This window comes from Anser anser, assembly GCF_964211835.1.
Source record: "Anser anser genome assembly, chromosome: 6".
In the NCBI taxonomy this organism is placed as follows: domain Eukaryota; kingdom Metazoa; phylum Chordata; class Aves; order Anseriformes; family Anatidae; genus Anser; species Anser anser.
The window spans coordinates 32,594,580-32,621,842 of record NC_139726.1 but is presented as its reverse complement, the minus strand read 5'-3'; the positions used below and the strand labels follow the sequence as shown (position 1 = coordinate 32,621,842).

Below are 27,263 nucleotides of genomic sequence, written 5' to 3'. Positions count from 1 at the left end.
CAGAAACTCTACCCCTTACCTGCTCCCTTCTCCCCAAACATTCTCACACACACACACACACACACAGAGATTAAGTTGATGTTAATCATTCATATTTGCCCTTGACAGTGGGGATTGGGTCCATGAGCATCCATTTTTTATTTTTATTTCTTAATTTAAAGAGGAAAAAACATACAAGCTGACACAGGTTTTGTAAAGTATTATTAAAATCATACTCTATGTCAATGTTTGCTGAGGCCACTCGGGTCCGTCTCAGACCCTTAGGCCCCCAGTCAGCTGTAATCACCTACTTATATCTCACTGGGTGCAGTGCAAATCAACAGGGCCCAAGTATATACTCATGTTTGCTATTTGCCCAAGTGCTTTACTGAAGCTAGGCTTTCAATGCTGAAATCACTTCACCAACCAGGGCCCCAGTTCAACAAGGTCTTGAACATCAGATTTCAGATGTAAGCAGAAATCCATTTTTTCATTCATTTTTTTCAGTACATCACTTATTATGGAGCCTCGGTCAAATCCTGGTGGGACTTTGAGGTTGAATTCACCGGCCTGAAGCACAGTTCTCATGAAAAATAAACATGCTCTGTGACCTGTCGCATCTCTCCAAACCTTTTTTCAATTGCCTTAAAATGGTTACTCCCTTGCTGTACAAAAATAATGCTATGTTTTTATCAAAGTAGTTCACGTGTCTAGTGTAAACTCCAGCATCTGCCTTTTGATTCAAATGGAAACAGAAGGATGAAGAGAGCTCTTAGAGATGTCCTCTAGCAATTCTTTGCAGTGGTTTAAACCACCGCAGTGGTGTGGTCCTGCAAGGAGTGCACCAGAGGTAGGTGTGCCACATACATACCAACCCTCTGCAACTTCATTTCATGTGTGCGAGCTAGAAACTACACCTGAAACCACTGCAGACGCACTGCAGAAAATGCTAAGGTTCCTACATTCTTGCCAAGAATATTATGGAGTAATAATAATAATTTAAAAAAATCTCAGCATAAAGCTTTTCTTCCAATATACAGAACACGAGCTCATTGGAATTGATAAAGAGTTTGTGGTTTCCCTTTTAAACTCCCACAATACACTTAAAGGATCTGATTAGCCATTATCTTCTGTTATATCATTTAAGATGTCCATAACATAGATATGTAAAGAGATTGCAGTAGACAAACGTGTTTTTTCTTTTTCTTTTCTGTTTTGCTTTCACTGTCTGAGAAAACAGGCAAAACCCCTTCCTTTGACACATTTCTCAGGAATGATAGCTTCAGTTTCAGGATGACAACATTAAAGGCTGCAGCAGGTTTCTTACCAAGTCTAAAGACTTGCCTTTTCCTCCTGCTGCATTTAAAGCTATGCTGTTAATGTGTTTTACCCAACTGATCTTTGATATTCTTGGAGGCCATGTAAGAGCAGGTATTATTATTCCTCAGTAAGCAGGCAGCTGAAGGAGGTGCTGAAAGCCTTCAGTGAGGAATTCAAATAACCACTGCACTACAGCTCAGTGGCAAAGATGACACAAGAACATCCTTCACAAAGTCACCAATAGCCTGTTCCTTTCTTGCCACATACACAGTCTGCTACAATAGCACGTTTTACCTTCAATAACCTTCAATAATCTATTTTAAACCAGCATGAATTCATTTTCCTTATTGGCTTAATTCTGAGTAAATAACTGCTTTGATCTGTTTATTGTACTTTTGGCCAACCACTTATTTTCTGCTCCTTGATTAAACTGCAGGCTTCTGGGATGACCATTAATTTCAGTCATTCATGCTGTCAAGTAGCAGCTTTTACATTTAGTACAGTTAATCTTAGACACAATTACCCAATAGAAGGGTGCCCCAAAAAAGTAAAAACTGAGTAATAAGATTTTGCTGCCTTTCCAAGAACACTCCTGTCCGATGCCCACTTCAGATAAGCAGTAAACCAACTGTCATCACTTCACTGCCTTACGAAGACTGCTCCTTATTTTTCCTGCTGCTTTCTCCTAGTACATCTGTAAGCAGTTCTCCAGCATTATTATTACTTCCTAATAAAAAATAAATACATTAAAAAAAAATCCTGGCATCCTTATTCAGTTCCCTTACACTTGTGTAAAAAGGTTTTTTTATTCATAAGCTGAAAATTGATCATATTTCTAACTAAACGTCCACTGATAATAACTCTGCTATATTCCCAGATTCAGTTAATAATAATAAAAGCACATCCTTTATGAAGGATTATCAAACCAGATTTAGGTAGAGCTGTAAGTCTAGGATCAGACAGCAGCAATCTGGTCTCCCCAAGGTGTTGGTTTGTGCAGCAGGAGATCTTGGTGCAGTAGGGTCACTCCGATTCCACTGCCCCAAGCCTCCACGGGCACTGCATGATGCATGGGATAACCTATCTGACGCTGGTCTGGGCAGCTCCACCGCCCACTTTAAAAACTCTTGACTCATGAAAAATATTCACCTAAATACATTTCCTCTCTCTTTTGCACCCCCTGACTGTGTTTAAGGTATTTTCCAGTCCTTAGGGGTGACTGCAGCACAGACGTACTAGAAACTACAGACCTATTAAACAGACTGCATGCATGACTACAAGAGGCTATGGACAATTATAAGCACGGTGTATGTTTCACCATTTATAGCTATCTAGTACTTGCCTTTTGACTCTATAAACTTGTACTGATTTATTAAAATAAGAACTCCTAAGAAGGGCATGTACTGAAATGTAACTAAATGAGCTTTTTGCTTTTTAACACTGGAAACTACCTGAGTGCAAAATATTTTTAGTCTACTGTTACATTACTAAATCTTTTTTCTCTTTTAAAGCTAAAATGGCAGAAAAAAAATCTCAAACCTTAGTGATTAAAAGAGACTAAGTTGCGACACTGAGAAGAACAGCTAACCGAAGAAAAAAAGATGTTTCCTTTCCAGTTCCAGATTTAAGACCTTAAGTCAGACAAAACCAAGAATGCCTAAAAAGCCCTTTTCTCCTGCACAGAGAATTTAATTATCTAAAGCTACTTCAGGAATGGACAAGGCAAGGTAAGGCAGAGCTGCCAAGTATTACCTTTCCTAAAGGCTTAGGAAGAGGGGCTTGTGCCAGGAAGCAGTGCTGATAATTAAAAAGAAAAACAGAACAAAACCCAAGGGAGTTTATCATTTTGTAGTTAAAGTATTAATTAACAGGTATGATTTCACATACTTACATCTAAGTTACAGTAAAATACTGATGAAACTTCACAGTGCATTGCTTAACATGCATCCATTATAGCTATTTCTTCTCCAAAAAAAAATTATAATGAAATATCACTGCTCTTTAGATATACTAGTGTCTAAAGTACACAAGTTGGCTTGCTGTTGTGTAAACAAATACTGAGATGAAAAATGACGTGGACAGATAGAGTCGGGGTTATTAGTAAGACATGGTCCTTTGGTAAGCATCTTTAATATATGGCTCCTGGCTGGAGACTTCACGGCAAAAGCTACATGTGCTTTCTAGCTGATACAACCTGAAACCAGGCGAATGAACTCATTAACTTCCTATTAATAGCTGCCATATTTTACCATGTATATGTCAAATGTTATTTCAAAAAGCAAACCAACCCCTTTTTCTGCTTAATTGGAAGCTTCCCTGTACATTGATTCTCCTTTACCGCCTCAGCACGGAAGTGCTGCGTAGAAGTTTCAGTATGAGTTAGCCTTCTCTGAATTTCGTACGGCTGCAAAATACACCAGTGACATTTTCTGTATCAAAACAGAAATCGAAGCGAGGACAAAGAGCGTCCAAAACCGTTCTAACACTTCTAATGCGACTATCACAGGTAGTTGGCAAAATCTGCACAAAAAAACTTGTAACTCTCCTAAGAGAAAATATTTGAAGTTAGCTCCATTTTAAATGAATTGTTTCCTGCATCAGAGGTGTCCTGTTGTGCTTTCTACAGCTTAAACCTTTAAAAGGTAAAATGTGGGAAAGTGAACCACCAATTTCCTGGATCATGTGTTTTTCAAACACACAGACCTCCCAAGGAAGAAGACTTGGATTTTCATAACCCTCACCTGATAACTTCTGTTCCTTTGAAATCAAATAGAGTGACTCACAGACTAATACACATTAGTATACAAATTTTTTGTTAGAAGAGCGGCCTGTTTACTTTCACAGCAGTGCGCAAGCTCTTTCCTATGAATGTTTTAATTACACTTTTAAAAAACACTGTTTTTAAAGACTCGTCACAATACATATGAAAGCCAGGATAAAGTCTTTATAAATATAAGAACCAGGTCCAATGGGACTACATTTCACATCTGTCCTAGTTAAATATATACCTAAGATCTCGGTCCTTTCTTTTTGGCATGTATTTTTGATACACAAAGTATAACTTAGGTACCTGTAAGACAGGAATTTATTTTCTTTTAATCTCTTAAAGCAACATTACTATGCACATGCTGCCATGAGAAAGTATTTAAATATTTGCTAATACTAACAGCAATAATTTTCACTGTTCCGTAGTAGATTTTTTTGTTCATATTCTGGTAAAAGGAAACATTTCTTCACATGCTGCATCTGCTATGATTATGCTCTGTCCCAGGAGCACAAATGAAAAATTAGTTGCACTGCTAACACCCTGGCAGGCAATGAGTTGCATCGTGCCTTCACCCAAGTGAAATACAGAGCACCAGACTTTGCTCCATTTCTGTGTTTGTTATTCTGGGGACTGTCTTGTCTAAATACTTACTTACTCTTCTTTTAGAGTCACTTCACAGTCTGTACCTCACTTGCAATCAGTGATTTTACTAAGTTTTTGTTGTTGTTGTTGGGGAAAAAACTGCTTCCAGATAGGGCAATTTATTATAAAATAGTAGTGATGAATCTCTCAGGAAAAATTCTTGGGAAATCTTGGGTGATTTCCAGGTGTCCTCTGTACACAAATTTATGACCGCATTCTGAAGGGAGAAAAATCCTTTAAGTGAATGGGCAAAAATATCCAAAGTGTTCAGCTACCAAGTACTGCAAGTAAAACACATCCTTATGAGGAGAGAAATTTCAGAAACCTAAGCTCTTCTTTCTTATGCCTAAGTACAAAATGAGACTTTAAGAAAAGTTAGATTATTCATTTAGGAATTTAAGTAGAAAATATTACATTAAGAAATCTGGCCCTATTATTTTTGATTCAGTGCCAACGATTCATACTGCAAGAGGTAGGAGCATGCAGTAGGCTACAAATCACAAATTAAAGCCAATAAAACTTTTCGACTAGAAGCATTAGTCAGTTTAAGGGAGTTAATCGTAAGGTGTTAATACGACCATTTGTTTAAATTTGTTCCTGGTTAGCTGCTTTAGGCAAAAAGGTTTTTGATACTGAAAGGTATGACTGGGTTTTTCCTCATTATTGATAGTGACTTAAAATTTTACGTGATTTTTTTAAAAATTATTTTTAATTTAGAGTTCCAGTGTTGCATATGTTTGATTATAACACGATGGATGTTAAAGTAGAACCTGGAGGTGTTCCTCATTGGCACGTAACTAATCCAGTTTCACTGACTTGATGGTCCTGAAATGCATGTGGAAAGCAAGCAAAAATCAGAGATCTTCCTGCGGTTAGCACCCCACAAAAGCTTAAAAGTAACACAACGGCAGCCAAAACGGAGAGCATGGTGAGAGCTACCACCTGTGCCTGCTGCATCATACCCAGCACCCCAAGTCCTCTCCCCAAGGCTTGGGGCACAGCGGCTGTCCTGCTGCATCAGCACAGCAAATCCCTTATCCTCTGGGTGTCTACCACTCCCAAATCTTTCAACAATAAGGATGGTCCCAACCCCCTCTTAGAAATAAGAGGTGTTTCCAAATCCAGCAGTGGACTCAGGAAAGGACTGGATGTTATCGTGGAGAAAAATCCCTATTGACAGTGCAACATGTGGAGCTTACCTCTCACAGTATGGCTATAACAGTAAATAGTTTCTGCTTTACCAAAAATGAGGAAATTTTAATTCAGACCCACTAGTAGAAAGCCTAAAGAGGCGAGAAGTCTTCAGCGTTCCTTTTCATTACCTCGGACAAATTGGATTATTGAACTGAGCTTCTTCCTCTCCCCGTTCCTCAACATGCCCCAGCACAAGCCCCCGGAGTATCCAGTGGCAATATTACTGACTCCTCGCCTCCTGCACTAACAAAAAACTGATAAAGATGCTGCAACCTGGGGCATTTGCTGTGGAGTATGAAAACTGGACCAAAAGGAGATAGTATAGATAGTATGGGAGAGGAGGAAAGTAAATCGAACCTGACACTTGCTGTTTTTCCAACACGAGCACGTGAGGAAGGGGGTGTGGAGTTACCCAGCTCCCTAAAGCAGCAAGTGCATCACACAATTCCCACATCGAGCACTTTATTTATTTTCTGTCAACGATGACAAATAAATAGAAAGGCCTTCTGCTGATGGCCACGCAGATTACCCAAACGCTTCACCTGAATTGTCAGCGTTTCAGAGAAATGTTGTGTTCTGTGCTAGCAGGTGAGCAGCTCCGCTGCGGAGGGGCCGGGGAGCACAGCATCCCCTGCACCACATGCCCAATGCTTCGAAGGATGAATGGGAAATCCCTGGCTCTATTATGGGAAGTGGTGGCCACAGACATCAGGGGAATGGATGCTCCAGCACATGAGGATGAAAGATGGGACACTGAACTCATCTGTTTTGACCTTACCCGTGGCAGAGGTTATTTTTTCCATCCCTAGATGTGTTTGACTGAACTATCATAATGTGGCAGGGGAAAGACAACTGCTCCTCAGTAACAGATGAATAACGTCTGCAGAAAACCATCTCCCTTTATGTGTGCAACACAGCCAAAGCCATATGGCACAGCTTTTCACAAAGCCTCAGTCCCTGGTGTAAGGAAGCCACACTCTCGTCCCAGCATACATGCAAATTACAACCTCTACCGTGACCACAGCATTTTGGGTGATTTACATAGAATGCTGTCAGGCTTTTGGGGAAGGGAAAAGGACTTCGGTTTTTGCCAGTACAAACAACTGGCCAGACCGTGCTTCGGCTGAGCACCGATAAAGAGGAGAGTGAGGCGGGATCCAGCTCCCAAGACACATATGAACTGGCTTCAGAGGTACGGATTTACATGCCAGTTGCATTAGCTGATAAAGAATATCATCAGTTTCCACTCACCAGGGACAACCTCCCTTCCCTCCACCATTCTCCCCTGGGCTGCAAAACCAGACTGCCCACAGGTCAGGGCTCATTCCAGAGCTGGGGTCAGCCCGTTTAGCCCAACTGCTGAGGAAGTGGCGATATATTTTAAAATACTGCACTTTAAGAGAGAGATACCAGTAGGTTAAAAATACTCCTTAAAATCAAGGATGTGGAAATCCAAGCAAGCTTCTCCTTCTGTTGTGGACATTGAAGTAGCAGCATGTATTAAAAAACAAACAAACAAAGCGGGGGAAAAAAAAATCCCCCGCAAAATTTGCCAACTGGTTTACTGCGAGTAGAGCACCAGGCTGCACACGGAAAGGAACGCTGCTTCTATAAAGCTTGAGATCATCTGTACAGAGCAGTGCACCAGAGCTCCTCTGCTCAGATGGGAAAAGTCATGGCTCAGTGAAGTACCAGCAGAAGGAAAAAGCTCCTGGTTATGCAACTCCTATCAATTCACTCATCTCTAGTGGTCATCGCCTGCACCCAGATGACATTTTGTCCTACTCATTTAGAACTTGCTTGTTTTCTTTAAAATGAAAAGGCAGCTCGGCAGTATTTAAAGATGTGCAAGCTATCTCCAAAAAACACAGACTATTTAATTAAGTACCTAAATCTAAATTTAGTAGGCCTAATTTATCTGTTCAAGTTCAAATACGTGGACTCTGATGCACCTACAATACATATGCTCAGATAGATGCGAGCGCCAATGAAAACTTTTCAGGAGGTTGAAAGCTGGAGACTCAGTCTGCTGCCTTCTCTGCTCCCTCCCCCTTTCCTAGTAATAGCACGTCAAATTGTTAATCAAGATTTCGTTCCTACAGCTAATGCGTTTCCCCTGTCGTAATTGCTGTCTAAAATCATGACTGCATCATAAACGATACTGCAATGCTTTGCATTATACATTTATGTTAAGTTATTATCAATACAGCTTATATACAGGGCATTAACTATGTAATATATATTTATTATTCCTCCGTACAGAAATTCTATTGATTTCTTTCCCACCAAGCACACACTACTTGACTGCAAACTACCAGGTTTACAAAGGGATTAGACAAAGTCTTCTCCTACTCTACCTTAAAACCCCACTTTTCTTTTTATATCCTGGCAGATATCTTGCAGTTACAGTGGGAGCCACTCACCCCGTTAAATAACAGTAGGGAGAGATTAAAAAAAAAAAAAAAAAAATCAAAAAAATCTTGCAGTTTGTCCACAAAAACATGGAGAACAAACACCCCCCGAGGCTCCAATGTAAAATCTTGCTAAGGTTAAGCAGGTTTTAAGCGTGGGTCTCAATTTAAGCATATATTATAGCACTTCAGGTGACTTAAGCATGTCTTTTTATGCAGTTGAAGCATGTGTAAGTGCTTTTTTGCATTAAAGGCTCTGGCCAGGCAGATTCCACCAGACCCAAAGTGCTGTCTTTCGGCAACGCCTGCACTTCTGTCCTGTCAGAGGTAGCTGTTGCTCCCTCCTGAGCAGCAACAGCAGAGGTGATTGTGTATCAGCCTCTGGGCACCCCAGTTTGCTGGATTAGCCCAAAACTCCTCCAGAACTCCCTGTTTGGAACTCGAGGGCCCATCGTTTGGTCCCAAAGACCCACTCAATCAGCACATGGCAAAGGTTTTCATCTGCCACTTGACTTCTCAAATCCTTACGCCTAGTAAGATGTTTTGATTTCCAAACAATAGCAGCACTAATAATAAAAATAAACAAAAGGAGAATGCATGCATTGAAAGATGCCACAAAAATGCTATCTGTATGGTCGGGAGGAGGAAGCACTAGCCCTTGAGAGCGGTTCAAGTGAGGTTTCCCTGCTGGAGCTGTCACCCGATGAGCAGCAAGCCCACCCCAGCCCCAGGATCAGCATTCCAGCATGAGGTAATGTGTTCACCCCATGGGTTTGCTAAGCCTGGGTTTGGCCAGGTCACCCAGCAGCAAGCCCAGCCCCTCGTGCAGGAGGCGTGTGTCCCCCAAGCTGCTGGCCTCGTCCAACTGTGAGCAGTTCCAAGGGAAAGCTCTCCGAGACTCTCTGTAAAGGATCAACAACCTTGCACACATGAACACACACACACACACCCCATGCTGGAGAATTATTCTTGCCATATTCCCCCAGTTAAGAACAGTAAGAAGACTGATTTCGAGACTTGCGTTGCATTTTTAAGAAACAAAGGCTGGAAACCAACATCAGGAAGCACCATGCTTGCCAGTGACATGTAATCATCAGCATCTGAGGAGCAGAGGGAGAACCGAAACAACCAAGCCCACCTTTCCCCTCCCCAGCCACCTGCTACCCCTGAATGAAAAGGGAAGAGAGAAGAGTTGTCAGGTAACATCAACATCAGACGCCACGGGCAGTCATCAGATTTTCTTTCAGCTGCTTACCAGTGTGGCTCCTTTTATGTACCATTAGCACATTGGGCCCAATGCAAACCATGCCACAGACGTCACATTTCAGTTTACCATTCGGAAGCCGGATTCCTCCCTCGCTCGATAGCTCCTGGATCTTTCTGTTATCCGCCATCTCGTTATTCTCTGTGAGGGGCTCTTCCAGGCTGCTTCCTTCATCATGAGCCCTGACCTCATCTTCCTGACTCAGAGGCTTTCTGTCAGATTCCTCATCACTTTGCATTTCTAGCTTTACTGAATTTGCTGAAATAAAAACAAAAACAAAACAAAACAAAACATTAAAAACGCGTACTTTCTAAGTTCCCAATTGCTAGTATGGAAAGTTGCTACTATTACCAATACTAAAGCAGAGGCTGAAGAATCAAAGCAACACGAAGGCTTTGCGGTGGTAACAGTAGCACAAGTTGCGACTGAATCTTTTCTCAAGAAATTTAATTCCTGGTTTTCTATCCCTATTTTCCAGCTTAGAAACTAAGACATGGAGCGAACCAGAGACCTTCCAGAAGCTGCAGAGACATGGCAGGCTTAAAAACTGACCTCCTGCTGCTCAAGGTGAAACACAGGAGCCCCCCTTCCCTTCGAGGGACCCAAGCACATGGGTAGGACGGAGCCAGATGCCTCCTGCCCCGAGTTAGGGCAGCGAGCCCCAACCTTCCCAAAGCCACAGCTAACAGAAACGAGCACACTTTGCAGACAGGATTGTTCAAAATGCAGGGACCTGAGGGAACAGGGCTGTGGCAGTAATCTCCACAGCACCCTGCCTGCACAGGCACGTCTCCTGACGGAGGGGAGAGCATCGCCACAGGAGCCTTGAGTGCTTTTCTGCCACCATCTTCTGATTCACCTAAGTGGGACATTGCCAAGGCAAACAGGTCTGAAGCGAGACGTACACTGCTAGCTTACTTATATCTGTAAAATTAAGTGCAATTCAAGACCTTTCTTGTCTGCCTGGTCAGGCCCATGGGCCCCCTGCTGATTTCTGTGATCCTCAGGTCACAGGGCAAGTCTCCTAGAATTAGCAAGAGCTCGTGGGATCAGCAAGTCTTGAATGAAAATAAGTGTATCACGCTTTTTTTTAAGCAGGGGGCCTCAGTGCAGGGGTATTTTAACCCCCCAGCCACCCACGTTTCAACATTTCCACAGTTGGTGGAAACTGCCGAAAGGCCTGCCCCACAGTCACACTCTCCATCCGCACCGCCAGCCAGAAGGCAAGCCCACATGCCACTTTCCATAAGCCTTGATCCTGCTGAGGGGTTTAAAAAGGAGGTGATTCAGCCTTCGTACCTAAGCAGCCTCTGACCTCGGTGCTAAGGCCATTAGCCGATGGCAGCAGGGGATCTGAGCGCAGACGCGTGGCCTCGGAGCGCCTGGTGTCCCCAAAGCCCTGCTAGATGTGCCCCAGAGCAGCACCCACCACATCTGGGAAGTGAACAGAAGAATTAGAAAGAAGTGTGTCTGATCGCTGTGAGTCATCACGTTTTCAAACAACTGGCCTGGTAGTATCGGAAGAACTAACCCTACTGCTTCAAATTGCTCCTTCGTCCTCTCTCCTCCTTCCTGCCCCCAAATTTATGGTTACAGAAAACACAAGGTTCAGAGACTGATGTTGCAATTCTAAACCATGGCTGTTACTACCAGACAGAGCGTAATGAAAGGGACGAAGGCACCAGAGACCAAACGACATTAAGATGCTGCTTTTTAATCATAAAATTGTTGAAATGCATCTTCCACTACTCACTGAGGCGCTAATGGGAGTTCAGGAATGGAAGCACGATTGCAGCAGAGCCCAGCCCGAAGGAGGACACAGATCACAGCAGACTTGTACCAGCACAGGCACTGTCATCACAACACTTTGCAACTACAAAACATTGGAGCAGGCCAAGGGGAGGCTGGGCACAATCTCTGCCAGCCTCCTGGCCAGGAGACCGAGCAGAAGGGAGGACACTGGCGGGGAGGCAGCCGAGGTCCTCGCCCCATCTCCCTGCGCGAAGCACATGTTGGTGATTTATGGACAGCCTGACTTTAGAGCTAAGGAATGGCAGTTTTCTCTAATAATAGCAGCCTTTTGGGGTATTCAGCAAGTCGGAGAATGGAGCCTGAGTAAATGGTTCGCTGTCCTCAGGAGCGGGATTTAATACACTTGGCCACACAAGTAGCTACAGTAGGGCCAGGAGCAGTGCCGGTGCTGCTCACCCGAGATCCCGGGTTGCTGCTACAGGACCGTGTGTTCTCCTTGCACAGTAATGCATAAAATAGCCAAAATACTTCATACCAACTGTGTATATTTATATGTATCCTCAAGAGAGAGAAAGTATCATATCTTACGTGTCTTCTTGCATTACGTTCAGAAATTTTGAGCTCTGTTTCTGACATGGAATAATAATCACTTGCCTGCAGCCGTGCCCAGCACCACTAGCTCCCATGCGAGCCTGCAGACCTCTGGCTGCTCAGCCCCTACGAAAGTGAGGCTGTAAGAGCTTATAAAACTGGAAGATCACTTACTTTATCTTGCCCCAACGTTTCTTGCTGCCGAATGCTGGCGGCTGTCCAGCAGGACAAGCAGCACAACAAAGCAGAGTGAGCCGTTTGCTGCAATACAACCTTCCAAAAACATGCAGTGCTCCCAAAATCCAGCAAACAGAGCTCACAAAGTCCACGGAGCTTCTGAAGCACCTCTCTTAATATCCCAGCTATTCTGCAAGGTATTGCAGGCTGGTTACCGTCCTCATTCCCCTCACCTTCGCCCTCACACCGAGCACTGCCTCTGCCATTCTCAAAAGCCCTCTGTTAGCTTGTTGCTGCGCAAAGGTTTCCTTGGGCTGGGACTGCTCGCAGGTCTCCAAGGAGGGGATCGCTGGTGCAGCAGGATCTCCTCGGCTCTTTGTCAGGGCTTGGCTAATCAGGTCATCTCCGCATCACACTGGTGCACGGCTGTATACAGACGGGTGCTTAAATTGCGCACACTATTTTCTCTGTTCTCAGCCAGCCTTTGAAACTGCAGTCGTTTTTACAGAACTGCCTTTTGTTTTCACCTTCAGCCACAAACTTACAGAGCGGAATGAACCGTGCTACAAAGGGAGAAGAAATATTTAAGGGATGTTTACGGCTACGACGCATAGTTCGCTATCTCCACGTCAAGCTTCACCCCGGGTTCCCTTGCCTTTCTTGCTCACCCACTTGCTAAAAGTGGCAGGCTTTCTCATTCCTTGGCAGAGCAAAGCATAAATAAGTAAATGGAAAAAATTTAAAAATTTTTTGGCACCTTTCCTAAAAATCACAGCAAATGAGATAGCGGGGATGAACTCTAATCCAGCTTGCTGCAAAAGCATGAACTTGCAGTCAAACCATTTCCCTCCAGCTAATCCAACTGCCTCCCACTTTCTCCCTGTCCAAGACAACATCTCGTGAAACACACACACACAAAGGGAGGTGAGCAGTCTCAAAAGCTTCTACCTGTGGATAAGAAGCCAGTGGCACACGTTCAGCAGACCACATGGCAATATTTTTTTCTAATTTTCTCCTTCTTCTCTTTTCCTATCTCAGAGCAGCAAGCAGCTGATCCTGAATCACACCTTATCCTGAGTGGCCAAATTGAAAACAATTATTGTTAATGTCTCCTAAGTGCTAATTGAACTGCAATTCCCTGTTAAACTGCATTTTGGCAAGTTCTCAGTACCAAAATATTTTTTTCACCCACAAATTAGTGTAGCTACGCACCAGAAGCTAGAAGTTCCTCGTGTTTTGTCCTCTATCCTAGAAATTTGTTTCAGTCAAAAGTGAGATTTGGGGGGAAAAAAAACGCACCAAACCCAAGCCACCTCCCAGCCTTGCTGAGAGATGTGATGCCCAGGTGGGCTGTAAAGGACAGCTCTGGTCACGTTGTCCTAAGCATGCAAGGCAGAGGGCAATTCCTGCTCAAGAACAAAAATCCATCTGTCCACCACACCAGGGAGCACGCAGCAGGACTGTGCCCCTCCGTCTCCTCGGCTGTCTGCTGTCCTAGGTCGTTGCTTATTTTGTCTGTGGGCTCGGAGAAGCAGGCTGGCCACTGTCACCAAGGGACTGTGGTCTCCAGCTGGAGGTTAACTTTCCTGGCAGCGGCAGCGTGCCACCGGCCTCTTCCTGCTGCCCCCGGAGCAGCAGAAAAAGCAAGCCTGACCCTTGCCTCTTCCCCAGCTCCTCTCCTCTCACCAGCAGGAAACAAAGCTTTGGCCCTGCTTCAGATCCTCATCCTTGAGGAGGCAAAATTCGAATCTGCCGCCCCCGAAGAGCCTTGGGGTGGCTCCGTGGGCGAACGCAGTGAAGGACGGCTGCAGCTCGGGCGGACACGACGTGTTCCCTCCCTGGCCCCGTGGGACGCAGGGGGCAGATGGTGCAGCAGCTCTCCCAGGGGCTGCTGCAGATTCCATGTCCATAACACAAAATAATGCAACGTTTGCTGCCAAGGTCTGCCCTTAGCTTTGATTGCAAAGAAATTAAGCACTGTTACGTCCCTCTGGAAAATGAGGCCGGGCTCCAGCAGTGACAGCCAGGTACAGCACAACCTGCTGCACATCGCCTTGCCAATGGTCAGCCAACCTCGCTGTTCCATTCACAAACTTCTCCTAGGCAGTAATTAACAACATTGCTAATTGGCAGCTCAACACAAACAGAAAACGACCCAACTTCTTCCCCTTTTCAAACCTGGATACCTAGTTCTTAAACACGGCAACGCTCAGATGTGGAGCCCCTCTTCCACACTATTAAAAGCACATTTTTTTTGAAAATGCAAGGTAAGGAATGCCAAAACTTGGAAACAATGAGCCCTGACTCTTACTCTAAGAGCACTCCAATAGCAAAAAGGGTCCTTAAGGAGGGTGTTTACACCTCTCTAGGAGTGTAGTGAGACTTCAAGGCATGTTTCAACATACTTTCCTCCTGGAACAGTACAAAGGAGTCTCAGTGAATAGAAAACTTCATCACTGAGTTTCTTGCTGCTGGTACAATTTGGCTCTTAATTAATGAGGCTTTTCAAGTCAATTTTGCTTAAACAGGGAGCACAGCACTCTACAGAAGTGAAGCTGTCTCTGGATGGAACAGATGATGGTGAATGTCACCTGCAAAGGAAGGGGAATTACCCGAGTCAAGTGACAAAAGCCTGAGCAGGGCTCTTACGTTACACCTGGACATCCCCGATGCTGGGTGTCAAATTTGTTTGTCACGAGCTGCCAAAAGATCCAGCTTCTGGCCACCGAGCTAGTGCAAATCTTAGCCGGTGACACCATGCTGTCACACCGACTGCAGCAGAGCTACGGCTACTCCTAGCAGTTAGGTTGAGCCAAATAGTTCACAGCTAATAAAAAGGAGGAAGGGGGAACACAAAGATTTAAAAGCATCGAGTCCTTTTCTGCATGCTACAAATGGGAGCCTTCAGGCATGCCCACATGGAGCTGGTTAACATGCCAGAAATTCAGCGAGAAATCATCAGCTTATTTAGGCAACCTCAGAAATTTTTAGTTTCCACGTTGAAGGATCTCAGTTTAAGCCTGCTACCTCTGAAACCCTTTTAAACCTTCGCAGAACACGGCTGAGTAGTTATTTCATATCTTCTGGAGGTGTTGCGTGCACCAAGTGTAGACTAACAGGTCTGTTACACCCAAGTGAAGCTTAAATTAGGATGTGGCTGCCTCGCTAAGCCAAGCTTCAGTCAGGCTTTAGCTGACACAAGCCGTTGTTGCCGCACTCCCGTTCCCCACCCCTTCCCCCGCTAATCCTTTCTGCTGGCACCAGTGCTCGGGGAGCTGGGCGGTAAACCAACACCAACCCTCCCAAGGAAGCCACCTCTTTTCAGCTGGATCAGGGTTCCTGTGCCATCATGGGAATGGGGGGCTGTGGGAGGCCAGGGGGAGCCCACCTGGGATTTTCAAACCCTGACGGCTTCGATGATTTGAGCCCCATTCAGCGAGAACCCTGCTCCGGTCCAAAGGCCGGGACGCTGACTGAGCAGCATCTCGGTACCAGCGCGGATGGCAGCGTCTAGACCACAACTTGCCCCAGATGGCCAGAGTTTAGGCATGACTGCCTGCTTGCTCACGGCGAGTCAGCCGCGCTGCATACCTCCACCTGGCAGGGGCACGAACTGCTAACCGAACATACACGGCTGCTCTGTGTCGCAAGACTCCTCTCCAGAACCTCGGGCCAAATTTCACCCGCAAATGCAGTTATGCAACTTGTACTTACACGAGTGAGAGTCATGTATTCATATCCCAGGGTAGCAAAAGCATTTCTGGTGACCCATCCTCCCCCTCCTCCTTTCCCTCTGCTTCCCAAGTAACTATGGTGCAACAAATATTGTGCTTAACACAACACCAGGCTTCTGCTGCCTGTCTTCAGGTGCAGGGAAGAGCCTCCTTGTCCCCACACCCTTGTAAATCCGTGTGCAATGTCAGACCTGATCCCCAGGAAAGAAAAGCAGGACGCAGTGGTACTCGGCTACAAGCTGCCGTGTCCTCTGCCGGTGCCTGAGCTCAGCCAGTTACTAGGGTTGGAGTCGTGGATGATTTTTCCCTAAGGTCAAAATGTTGGATGCCTGTTTGCTCTGCTCCTTTTGGGGTTGTTTTGGTGGGGACAGAGGGGTAGGGATTTTCTTTTTCCTTCTCTCTATGAAACACGCTTTTCTGGTTGAGTGTCGCCTAGCAAACTTTCTGCCTTTAAGCAAACGTGGTCAGTGCCTGCGCTCCTCTGCGTACCGCAGCCACCAGGACTTGCTGCCTTTGTCTTGCTGCCCTGATGCTTGTTACAGGCAGGCAGGTGATGTCTGGGGGGGCATGGGGGCTGCGGTGCCTAGCAGGTGTTCTCCAGGGCCCCTTTTCATTGTAAACTTTGGTTTCACAGCTCGGCTGAACTGCAGGAGGCAGGGCTCAGTGATGTGGGTGGTCTTTCACAGCCCTTCCCCTGGCTGATCTAAAGCAAGTCCCCTACTGTCTGCAGCACGCGCGATAAATACTGGAAGCCAGGCTCCTCTCTCACCACCGCTCCTTCTGCCTTCAGTACAACTACTTCCAAAGTACGCTGGAAAGCAGGGAGAGGAGGAAAAAACAAAATCAGGCTCAGCCCTTTTGTGAAACACTGTCTCAAAGCATTAAGACCATGAACACCTTTTTATGTATAAGACTGCTTCAAACTCTGACGAGGGAGCAGAAGAAACCCATACTCATTGAGCAACGACACAGCATTCACCGCTAAGAGGATTTTCTAAGAGCCCGTCGAGAGCTCTGCGTGGTACCCAAACCTAGAAGTTTGTAATGGAAAACGCTGACAAACTCCGGCTATATATGGATCATCCCTTATAAACAAAAATAAAGTGATTTATAACACCCCTTCAAAGCGACCAAAACCTCATTGCTCACTCATTGTCATCTCTGCTTCTTAAGAAGTGCCTGACTTCCTAAAATGCTTTCCAACATACGCACGGAGTAGTAATTATAACAGTAATGGCTATTTCATTTATAAGGAACTTTCCACGAGGGATCTGCACTATATTCGAAAATACAGCCAACAAAGTTCCTTGAAGCACACGGAATGACTTCCAGGGTCTGGACCAGGCCCTTTGGTTCATTTTCTGGCATTGTCACTGCATTTTTAGCACCAGAGACCTTACTTTAAACAAGAGAAATGCTTTGATTACACAGCTACACTATTGGATCCTTCACAGCTTTCAGGAAAAGATGCATTTGTCTTTAATTGTACCAACTCTAAATCATCTTAATGCAAGCTGACCTAGCCATGTCCTCCTCCTCCTCCAAAGGAGGTGCCTCCCCTGACTCATCAGCCCATGGAAAATTATAGGATAAGCACCTGTCACAAAAATATTTTCTGTCTTTGTCACCGAACTGTAAAAAGGGGATTAACAAAGAAACCTGTCTCATTTATTTATTTGAGGCAGAGCCTTGTCTGCGCCCTTGGAGGCAGGTGACTGATGCAAAGCCGGGGCAGCTCCCCAGGTACAGGAACCCTCCGGTGAGCTGCAGGGGAGCAACAAGCCCTTGCAGTCCCAAAGCACTGTACAGGGACTTCTCCCCCCATGTTTCACAGTCACTGCCGTGTTGGGCTCTGCTGTGATTAAAAGCAAAGAGGGAAAACAGTTTTGCCTAACCACGCTGTGACTGCATGAAGTTGAATGAAAACTCTTAAAAGCCAACAGTGCCTTTGTAAGCGCTGCGCTCTGTCAGCACAGCGATGCTTTGAGCCGTGTGTTTTCACTCAAGACACACGATCAAGTGCCTTTCTCTTACATCTTCTTTACCGGTTTCAGACACCCAGCGGGGGCCAGGCGTTTGCAGCGAGACCCCCTCACGTCCCGAGCCCCCAGCAGCATGGAGCTCTGTCCACGCAGGCAGGACCTGGAGCATGCAATTCCCCTCCATCTGAGGGTACACATCAAAGGGCTGCTCCTAGAGCCAGCCACGGGTGGTATTATAAGGACTGCAGGACCCGGCTCAGTCCCTTGACTCTTCCAGATTTAAAGGACAGAGCATTTTACAATCAATTTCCCCTTTCAGAAGTCACTTTAAAAATCTAAATCTGTTTAAGCCCCAAATTTAATATATTAAACACGGGGGGAAGGCTATCTCTGGTGCCTCCTTCCCACAACTTAAAACACACCAGCTATGAAAGCAGCAAGATATTTAAATGACTATTCATTCTGATTATTATTTTTTTTTTTAAAGAAATGCTAGGCTTTCACCTGTATCATTATTATGTAGGCAGTGACAGATGGCAATAGAAAAATATAAAATAACTCTTAGAGTATTAACTTTTTTTCAGTACCGTATGTGTCAGATTCTTTAGCATAAATAAATGGCATTGCACAGTCTCATTAAATCTATACATCTGTGTAGTAACTTGCAATTTATGGATATTTTCTGACACAATGTTCAAACCAACAGGTTTAGCTCACATGTTTCTTTTCTCACCATGCCATCTCCAAGTCACCAGAAAAGCAAACAAAAGCTAAACCCTACAGTAAATACTCCCGAAGAACTCTACAAGAAGATTTGCTATTCATCAGCTGCACACGTTTAAGGGAACGGGAAGGGAAGAGGGTGGTGGGGCCACAGGAAGGAAGGGGCTGGAGGGAGGTGGCAAGTAAAGCCTTGTTCAGCCTGGACCTTGTCCCCAAAGGGACTTTCATTGGGACACAATGAGCTATCGTTGGGAGCCCTGCCTTTAATGTGACAGCCCACTGGCACAGGGCGGTGAAACAAGATGCAGCACCATCAACTGTTGCTAAAGATTCATTAAAGACTTCAACAAAAGATAAAATCCATGAACAGCCACAAGGATGGTCAGAGAACAAGCCCGTGCCCCAGAGGAGCATAGCAGCTCCACAACTTCATTCCCGACTGATTTATTTTATAAGGTACCTCCTTTTTCATCTGCCACAATAGCACCTTGGGAGCTGCTCTCCAAAGATCTCCAGCAGATCCGGAGAACTGTTAACACCTCCAAAACAGCACAAACATCAGGAAATGCTCCTGCCGAAACATCAAGCCACATCTTGCAGACGAATGCAACGAAAGCTCCAATCTGGCATTAGCTGCAACTTGTGCACACCAACCTTTTGTCTCCCTGGGTGAAGGATCTGTTGGAAGCTATTTACGTACTGGCTCCTTTCCTCTAGGAGGAGCTGGTATCTCTGCCTAAAATTAAGACTGCTTGACACTTCCTACGATAAGGCCCTGTTTTTTACTTGCTTCTCTCTTTGCCAAAAATGATTTAGGCTGAAATTTGTAGGAAATATTTTTTTTTTTTGTGCGCGTGAAATTGCCATCACAACAGTTCGCCTGGCTCTGACAACGAGATGGGAGCAAACACCACCGCTGGCTCTTCAGTTAAAACAAGCTGATCCAGGACCAGCCAAATTAATGAAGCCTGTGCTTTTCTACAGATTTGTACAGTCTCCTTCAACCCCTCTTACCTTGCAGTAATCCCATTTCGGGTACCTGCTACCAGACAGAACAAGTAGCATCCAAGTCTACCCTTTTCCCCTCACTAACAAGGGCCAGCAATCCCAGGGGATCCTCTGACCATTCCCCAAATTTCATCTCACCAGTACACCTCTTCTACTCTATGAACGCAAGAAATGTGAGATCCAGATACACGAAACATCACCGACATACTTTACTTAGTTTTTGAGGATGGGTCATGTGCATTTAAAAATCATTACTCACTGCAATGAAGGAGGGGGGGGAATAGGAAAGAATTTGGCATCCTAAGAGCCTCGCTAAAGCTCTTTAAAGTGCATAATTCCATCACCGTACTGTACATAGCACACAATCTCTGAGGGGTAATTATCCATGGGTTGGAAGCCAGTGTGAATATACGCACAGTAAGTCAATATGATGTTGTGCTTGCTGCTTCTCTTTTCTTTTTTTTTTTTTTTTATAAATCAATTTTAATTGTTGTGGATCTATTTCTGCTAATAAAAGAGAGTGAACCGATTCTGGTCGGATGGATTTCTGGATACGGAAAATGAGTGAGCAAAACATGTGAGAGTACTTACTGTATTACCAGAAATATTTATAAATGGCTCTTCCCTCCCTCGGCTGGCAGAATATCAAAGCAGTGAGGAAGCAGCACGGATGGCTTTTGAAGGGATGGAGAAAGCACAAGTCCACTCCTCCATCATCAACATGAGAAAGCAATGCCACAGGGCTCCAGCAGAAGCGCAGACTGCAACTGCTCCAGCAGCAACATCTCCCCCTTGACAAAGGGCAAGCATTCGTCCGAGGGCAAGCTGCACTAGGAAGGATCACAATGAGCCTCTGTGGGGAATATACAACGTGCCTGCTGGGCTATGACAACGGAGCAGCTGGAGAGGAAGGTTTTTCTTCTCTCTCTTTGTTTTTTTCCCCCAGTTTGGATAAGATTCCCAGGAATGTCTGTCCTTCCAGCTGAGGATGGTGATATTCTACAAAGGTTTGATGCCAGCAAGACCAATCTAGACTCTGGGTTTGACAGCAATGCCACCTTTTCCACAACACACGGCGCTCCCCCAGCACACTGACACCAGCAATATAAAAATGCAGAGATGAGCACATTTTCAAGAGGCACGTGGAAAAGCATCCATGCCCTCGTGTGAAACTTTGGCTGGGACAGAAAGGGCTCTGCACCAGGCGCTCCTGCAAACAGGGTTTGTGCACAGGTGTGCACACACATCCCCATACAGGGATGCAGATTCCTGCCGTGGACGTGTGTTTTTGGATAACTGCACACAGAGGGATGAAGCTTTCTACAACTGGATTAACCAAATGAAGACAGGCCAGCCGTGGCCTGCAGATTTACCTGGTGGGACGAGCCCCTTGTTGGGGTGCTGAGCTCCCAGCTGTCCCCGTGCCCAGCCAGGTACCTGCAGTGACAGCTGGGCTGCAGCAGCGCCTTGTTCCCATCGGAAGAGAGACGCAGCAAGGCACATCGATTCCCAAGTCAGCTCGTACATGTGAAAGTGCCTGGGGGGTCCTGATTCAGTGCAATACTTAAGCAATCACCGATCTTTAACGTTAAAGTCAACAGGACTTTGGTACATACATAGGTAATTACATGAATTCATCACTGGGCTGAGCAGGCATGTTCCAGCTCACAAAAGCAATGAAAGGACATTGTGCAGGAAGAACGAAAAGCCTTGAGGAAAGGATTAGTAGTGTCACAAGTTAAACATCTCCTCCCTGATGACATACAGGATCGGGTCAACTGTGCAGACAAGCGAGAACACTGCAGCATGAAGCTAGAGGTGGTAATAGCCTGCTCAAACTACTGCCTGTAGTAGCAGTTCAGATAACAAACAATACTAATGTACAATAAACATTTTTAATAGCTTTCCTGCAGAGGGGAGGTTGAGATTTTTTTGTGTGTTTAACTGCACATTGTTTCTACTCCGCATCTACTTGCCTATTTTAACTTACCTGACAGATTTAAGCGTAAGAAATAACAATAAACTTCTCTCTATAACCAACCTCCGAAATCCTGCAGCTCTTGCTTCACAGTTCTAAAAATCATAACCTAGGAGGGCTATAACCTAATAGTGATATGCTGTCATTAACAGTCTGCTGAATTACAACAAATAATGTAGAAGGACCTGAGTGGCAACGCCGCCCCACTCTCGTAAAAATAGATCACAGAGGTTTGGCGACAGTATGAATGTTTTCCAGTTATATTGTACTAGGTAACCAACCATTAGTTATGACCAGTCTTGATCTTGGAAAAAAAAATCAAAATGCATTATTTTAAAACTCTTCTTAATCTGCACTAAACATCCAAGTACCTCGGGTGACTGTCTTCTTCTAAGTCTAGGAAATATCAAGAATTTACAGTAGGTCATTTGAGCACCTTCACTCACAGCGAGCACAAAAGAGTTCAGTGCCTGCTGAAATAATTGCCAAGCAAGGATGAGATAAAGATATAAAACAAATTTATTGGCTGTCTAGCAGACTTTACATTCAATTTGCTCTTGTCACATTCTCATCAAGTGTAGGTACCTGCACAACTCTAGTTGCAAAGGTTATGACCAGAACCACGCCAGACCCAGCTAGCTCAGTGCCAGATTCAATCTGAGGGGTTCAGAAAGGCAGCACACATACCCCCAAGTAGGACGTATAATTTTATATATCACACGTGATGCTTCATTTATCTGCTTTCATGTTTGTATCGGATTCCTTGACTTCCTTTAATGTTCCCAAACATTCATAATCACTATTATTTATGTGCATATGCTAAAGGCTGTTCGCAGAAAGTGACTTGTTCATATAACCAATTCCTTGTTACTACTCTGCTGTTTCTCGCCTGGGGCTTTGGGAGCACTGGCTTCCTTAAAGATATCGCCCACTGGGGATTCTCACTCAAGGGAAAGAATAAAGCATCCACTGTGAGGCACAGCCTGAGACACTTAAAGCTCAGAGGTTTATTTTAGGCACCTGCATCCTGCATGTACGCAGAGGGCGAATGTCCCAGTCTCCAACTCTCAGTTCTGGTAGGAGACGTAAGGAAAGAGTAGATTTTGCATTGACCACGGAAGGCAAAAAGAAAGAAAGAATCATATGGGTTAAAGCAAACATTTAGTTTGCTATTAAAATAACTTGAGTTGACTCAAGACATTTATTTGAGCAAAGAGAAAATAAAACATTTTGGAAATTGTGTAACCTCCCTTTCAAGGGCTAGCCCTTTAGAGCTCAAATAGATCATCTTCAAGCAAACATGGAAACATTTTCTACTTTTAAGCAGCAAAAGCCATTTCAATGTCAGGGAAGTGTTTTCTCCCCCAACATTTTCATCAGACTTGACTCAAATTTCATTTTGGTCCTGCTCGCAGGCTGCCTTTTTGGACACATTGATTGCTTGTTGTTTCTACCTAGCAGTTACCACAGCATATCGTTCCCAGCAGGCTGGAAGGATGCAAACCACTCTCAAGCTAGTCTCCTACATCAAGAAGTAGGGAATATGTTTAAGTCTAGGAATTTTTGGAACAGGCATGGTTTAAATAACAAAAAACAAACACAACACAGAAACACAACTAAAAACACCAAAAACTGAAAGACGTGAAGCATCTCTATGTCCTTAACTATGATGACCACACGTGATGGCATGGATATGTAATAATATGTAATATCTGCATTAAGAAAAGCCCCTCACTTCTCTGGACCTTAAACCTCCAATAAAAGTCAGCTAAGGCATCTCCGTAGAGTCTTACTTGGCACCTAGCTGCATCTTGAGATGTCTAAACAAACCTTTAAACCAGAATCTAAATCTCTTTGCAGCTCAGTTCATCTACAAAACAGGCTGTAACTCCTTACCTTATGGAGGTTCAGCGACAATAAACTGATTAACAGTGGAGATTAATGTTTGTGCACTGAAGTCAATGGAAGTAGAAACAAATCCTAATGCAGCCTAAGTGGCACACACTGCTTACAGGAATCCCAGCATTTGTAAAGCAAGTGCCTTCTCCATCAGAGACGAGATACATCTGCTTGCAAAGGAACTTGCACAATTTTCATTTCATACATTTTGGCTCAAGCTAGTAGTAGCAGCCTGCCTCTCCTATGAGCCCTTCAGAGAAAAAAATCTCTGTACATCCTTTAAGTTCTCTGCTGTTGGGTTCAACAGAATTGATGCAGAACAACTTGGAATGTAAATTCTTGCGACAACTGAAGTTTAACACAGGCTGCAAGAAAAAGAAAGAAAGGCAGGACTTCGCATATGTTTGCACAAAAGAGAAATTGCTCAAATTAAGTGGGAAAAATCTTCTAACACTAACATCTTATAACATGACCGTGCCCATTGAAATGTCCTTCACAAAGACCGTGCTGAATCCACAAGTCACTATTTCCAGTGTTGGAAGCATGGCCAGATACTGCACGAAGGAAAACTAATTTGTATCACTACAGCGAGTTTTTCTTATACTGCAAACAGAATATATTGATAAAAAACAGAATCTGGATGTTAATTTAAGACAAAATATGACATTAATAGTAATTTGGCAGAAAAACCCACTACATCTGCTAAAATATCTATTTCAGTAGACATGGAACATGTCTGACTTAGTCCTTAATACATTTTATCCTCTCCCTCTAGTTAAACACAGGCCATGACTAGCGCTAGCTTTAAACGGGGGTTTTATTACACAGAAAATGTCAAGGCTGTCATTGAGAAAATCCTGAAGATGTAAGGCAGGCCCCAGCTCCAGCAGAGTGAAGAACTCTACCCCCTTTAGGGTCTTCAGTGACACTTGAAGCATTTGCTCAGACTAACTGAGCCCAAGCTCTCTGTGGCACTGCTGCATCCCCTACCTTCTCAGCTGGCAAAGGCGTTTTGATCAGGAATTCCATCTGGATGTTAGAAATCTTCTCAATTTAGAACTCATCCAGACTTGCACACATCTGCAAGAAGCTTTGATTTCTAGACACCAAAGGCTTCCTGCAGGAAAAAAGCTTCTGCGAGTAGTTTCCCGCCCACTTGAGCAGAATGGCTGGTAGCAGACCCATTTCACTGGTGATTTTGGGTAGAAAAGGTACACACACACACATGTATACATATAATATACACACACACTATATATATATAGATAGATATATATATATATATATATACACAAACATACATGCACACATGTTCCTGCTGGTGAAGCTACACTCTCTCCTTAGTTTAGATTTGGTTGTCCCTGCCTGAAAACATCACAGCATCCTGCACTCATCAGAGCACTGTCCATCCTACAGGCTGAGAAATGCCTGTGATGGTTCATTTGGCATCTCCTCCCGCAGCACGCCTGCTACCACCAAGAGGAATATTGCCAATGTACGTTATCAGAAAACATAAGCCTTGAAGAGCTGCCAGTTATTTTCCCTGGTGGCACCAGAAGTGCTGTCCCAGGGCTTTGTTCCTATCGCGTCTTCATCTGCCGGCGAGAGAAGTTTGTGCCAGAGCACTGCCTTTTGGTACCTGGCAGACGTCATCAGCCACTGGTGAGTCAAGCAAAAGGCAGGACTGAATGAAATGGATTTGACCAGAGGTTACCAACCTTCTTTCAGCCAAACGCTCTATCTTTGCAAAAGAAAACGGAATTATTATCTTATCTGCCTTCTTTTTTGGGGGGAAAAATGGAGGGCAAACTTTCAACCTTCTTAAAAAGGCAGTGAGCTTTCTGCATTCCTGACCTTTCACTCGCAGAGGGAATGCTGATTTCTTGCTGAGCTATGGCTCTGATCATCCTTGCCAAAGCTAAGATGTACACGAGCTGGCTCACCCTTGTTTCCACTGGCTGCTGGAGCATGCCAAAGAGACTGTGTGCCCTACTGCCTTCAGCACTGAGCCAAGCAACGTGATACTTTTCAGAACCTTATATAGCACTTTAAGAGCTGTATGGAGGAGCTCTGCACAGGATGGCATAGAGGGCAGTGGTGCAGGGAAGTTGAGAAATGTCTTCTGCTTTTGCTGTCAGGAAGATCAAATGGTCAGTTTGAAAGTGGGGCATGATAAACTCCCTAAATTTTTGGAGTCAAAAGTTAGTTGAAAGACTAGAATAACATGGAGTAGGAGGGGGAAGTGGATGTGCTCACCCAGAGACAAAAAAAGCAGCTTTATTCAAGCACTGCAGTATGACAATCATGCATTGCAAATGCCCCAGTGAAGTGAAAATGTGCAGTCAATGCGGGAGGCCCGAGGTTTCAGCACTCACAACGTGAGCCAGCGAACAGAAGCCCTGTGGGAGCCGCGTTTGGCTGTGCCATTGCTCCTAAGAAGCCCAACAGGAAACACTCGCGCTGAGCTACTACTCTGAAACACCGAAGCTGCTGTTTGAATGGCCATGCTACTACCCCTTCCATCAGAGCTGTGCCTACAGACCCCAAACAAGGCCTGGCTCCTATCCTGCTCAGTGAGTATGAAGAAAAAGTGCAGCAGCAGCAAGGCAGGAGGTCTGTACCAGCAGTGCCCTGCCCATTTATCCATCCTGTTATTCACTGTGCTGCCAATACATGACATAACCCTTCCACTCCAATCTTTATTTCAAAATTAGTAAAAAGCCATGAGTTTCATTTCATGCTTGTTCCAGCACAGAGCTGGGGTGCTCTCTATCAATATCAGCACAGACAGACTGTATCTTCAGAATTTGGCCCAAGATGTTAAAGGGTTATTTTAAGGAATGCTTCTTTTTTTTTTTCCCTCTCCATTTGTTTGTTTTGGAATTGATACCAGGAAAAAAAAATGTAACTAGGAAACAGAATACATAACTGCCTGAGGTGATGTACAAGAAGTTTCTTCGCATTCTCTGACTCTTTCCTGGTTAAAACCAGTTCGCCTGGGGATGGGCCAGCTGGGTTTCGGCTTCCCCTGCTTTCCCAGCATCCCACACACTAACGTGACCTTCATTAACTCAACACAGCAACTGGATCCAGCTAACAAAATCCAACACATGTAGGCACTTGTCCCCCTTGTCCTCAAGGGTAGAGAAACAAGGATGCAGTTGTTCCAAAACTGGCCTTGCCGTTTCCAATCCTCATCCTCGCGTAACCGATGCTATCGGGGCTGCTCGCTGCTGGCCAAAGGCTGCAGCAGCTTCTTGGAACCAAACTCTGTTCACTTTCTGCTCTCTGCAGAAGGATTAACCAACAGCTGCTCTCTTGAGGAAGCGTGGACCTAGGGAGGGAGCTTCGTGCCAGTTTACAACAAGGGATACAGAACTAGTAGCCAGGCTTCTGGTGGCTGGATGTCAGAGCGTTTGCTGGTGAGAATATGGAGTTGTCCCAATTAAAAAAAACAACAACAACCAAGCGACAACAGAAAACCTCCGAACAGTAGCAATCTGGCAAAGTTGGAGAGAATTTGGGGGGCAAAGGAGGGAAAGATCCAGGCTGCAAAACTGCATGTCTAGAGATGCTGCAGAGATAGTGGGGAAGGTACTGATTACAGACCAGCCTCACGTTATTTGTTCAATCTCCTCATGTTTTCAGCAGAAACTCCACTAAAAAAAGGACAGTAGCTATTGGCAGCAGACAGCAGGACACCATTAGTAGCTAAAATAAATAAAGTAAAAAAAATACAAAGAAGGATCTCTCTCTAGATCATTCTAAGGACCAACACCCATGAGCACAGACCCAGCCGTGGCAGGTCTTGTATGCTGCCTGCAATGAAACTGCTTTGCTGC

At 44.7% G+C, this 27,263-nt stretch overlaps 1 protein-coding gene across 28 annotated transcripts in view; it reads right to left on the bottom strand.

Moving 5' to 3' along the window:
• Positions 1-27,263, bottom strand: part of IKZF2 (IKAROS family zinc finger 2) — a 116,240-nt gene that overhangs the window by 47,857 nt on the left and 41,120 nt on the right. For 23 of the 28 annotated variants that reach the window (XM_083841560.1, XM_083841559.1, XM_083841573.1 and 20 more), the window contains one exon: positions 9,569-9,835. The exons of 2 other annotated variants lie outside the window; for them this stretch is intronic. In XM_083841560.1, the coding sequence (XP_083697686.1) occupies positions 9,569-9,835 (267 nt within the window). The remainder of the gene's footprint in view (positions 1-9,568; positions 9,836-27,263) is intronic. 3 more of the 28 variants (XM_083841556.1, XM_083841577.1, XM_083841576.1) reach the window with 1 other exon arrangement.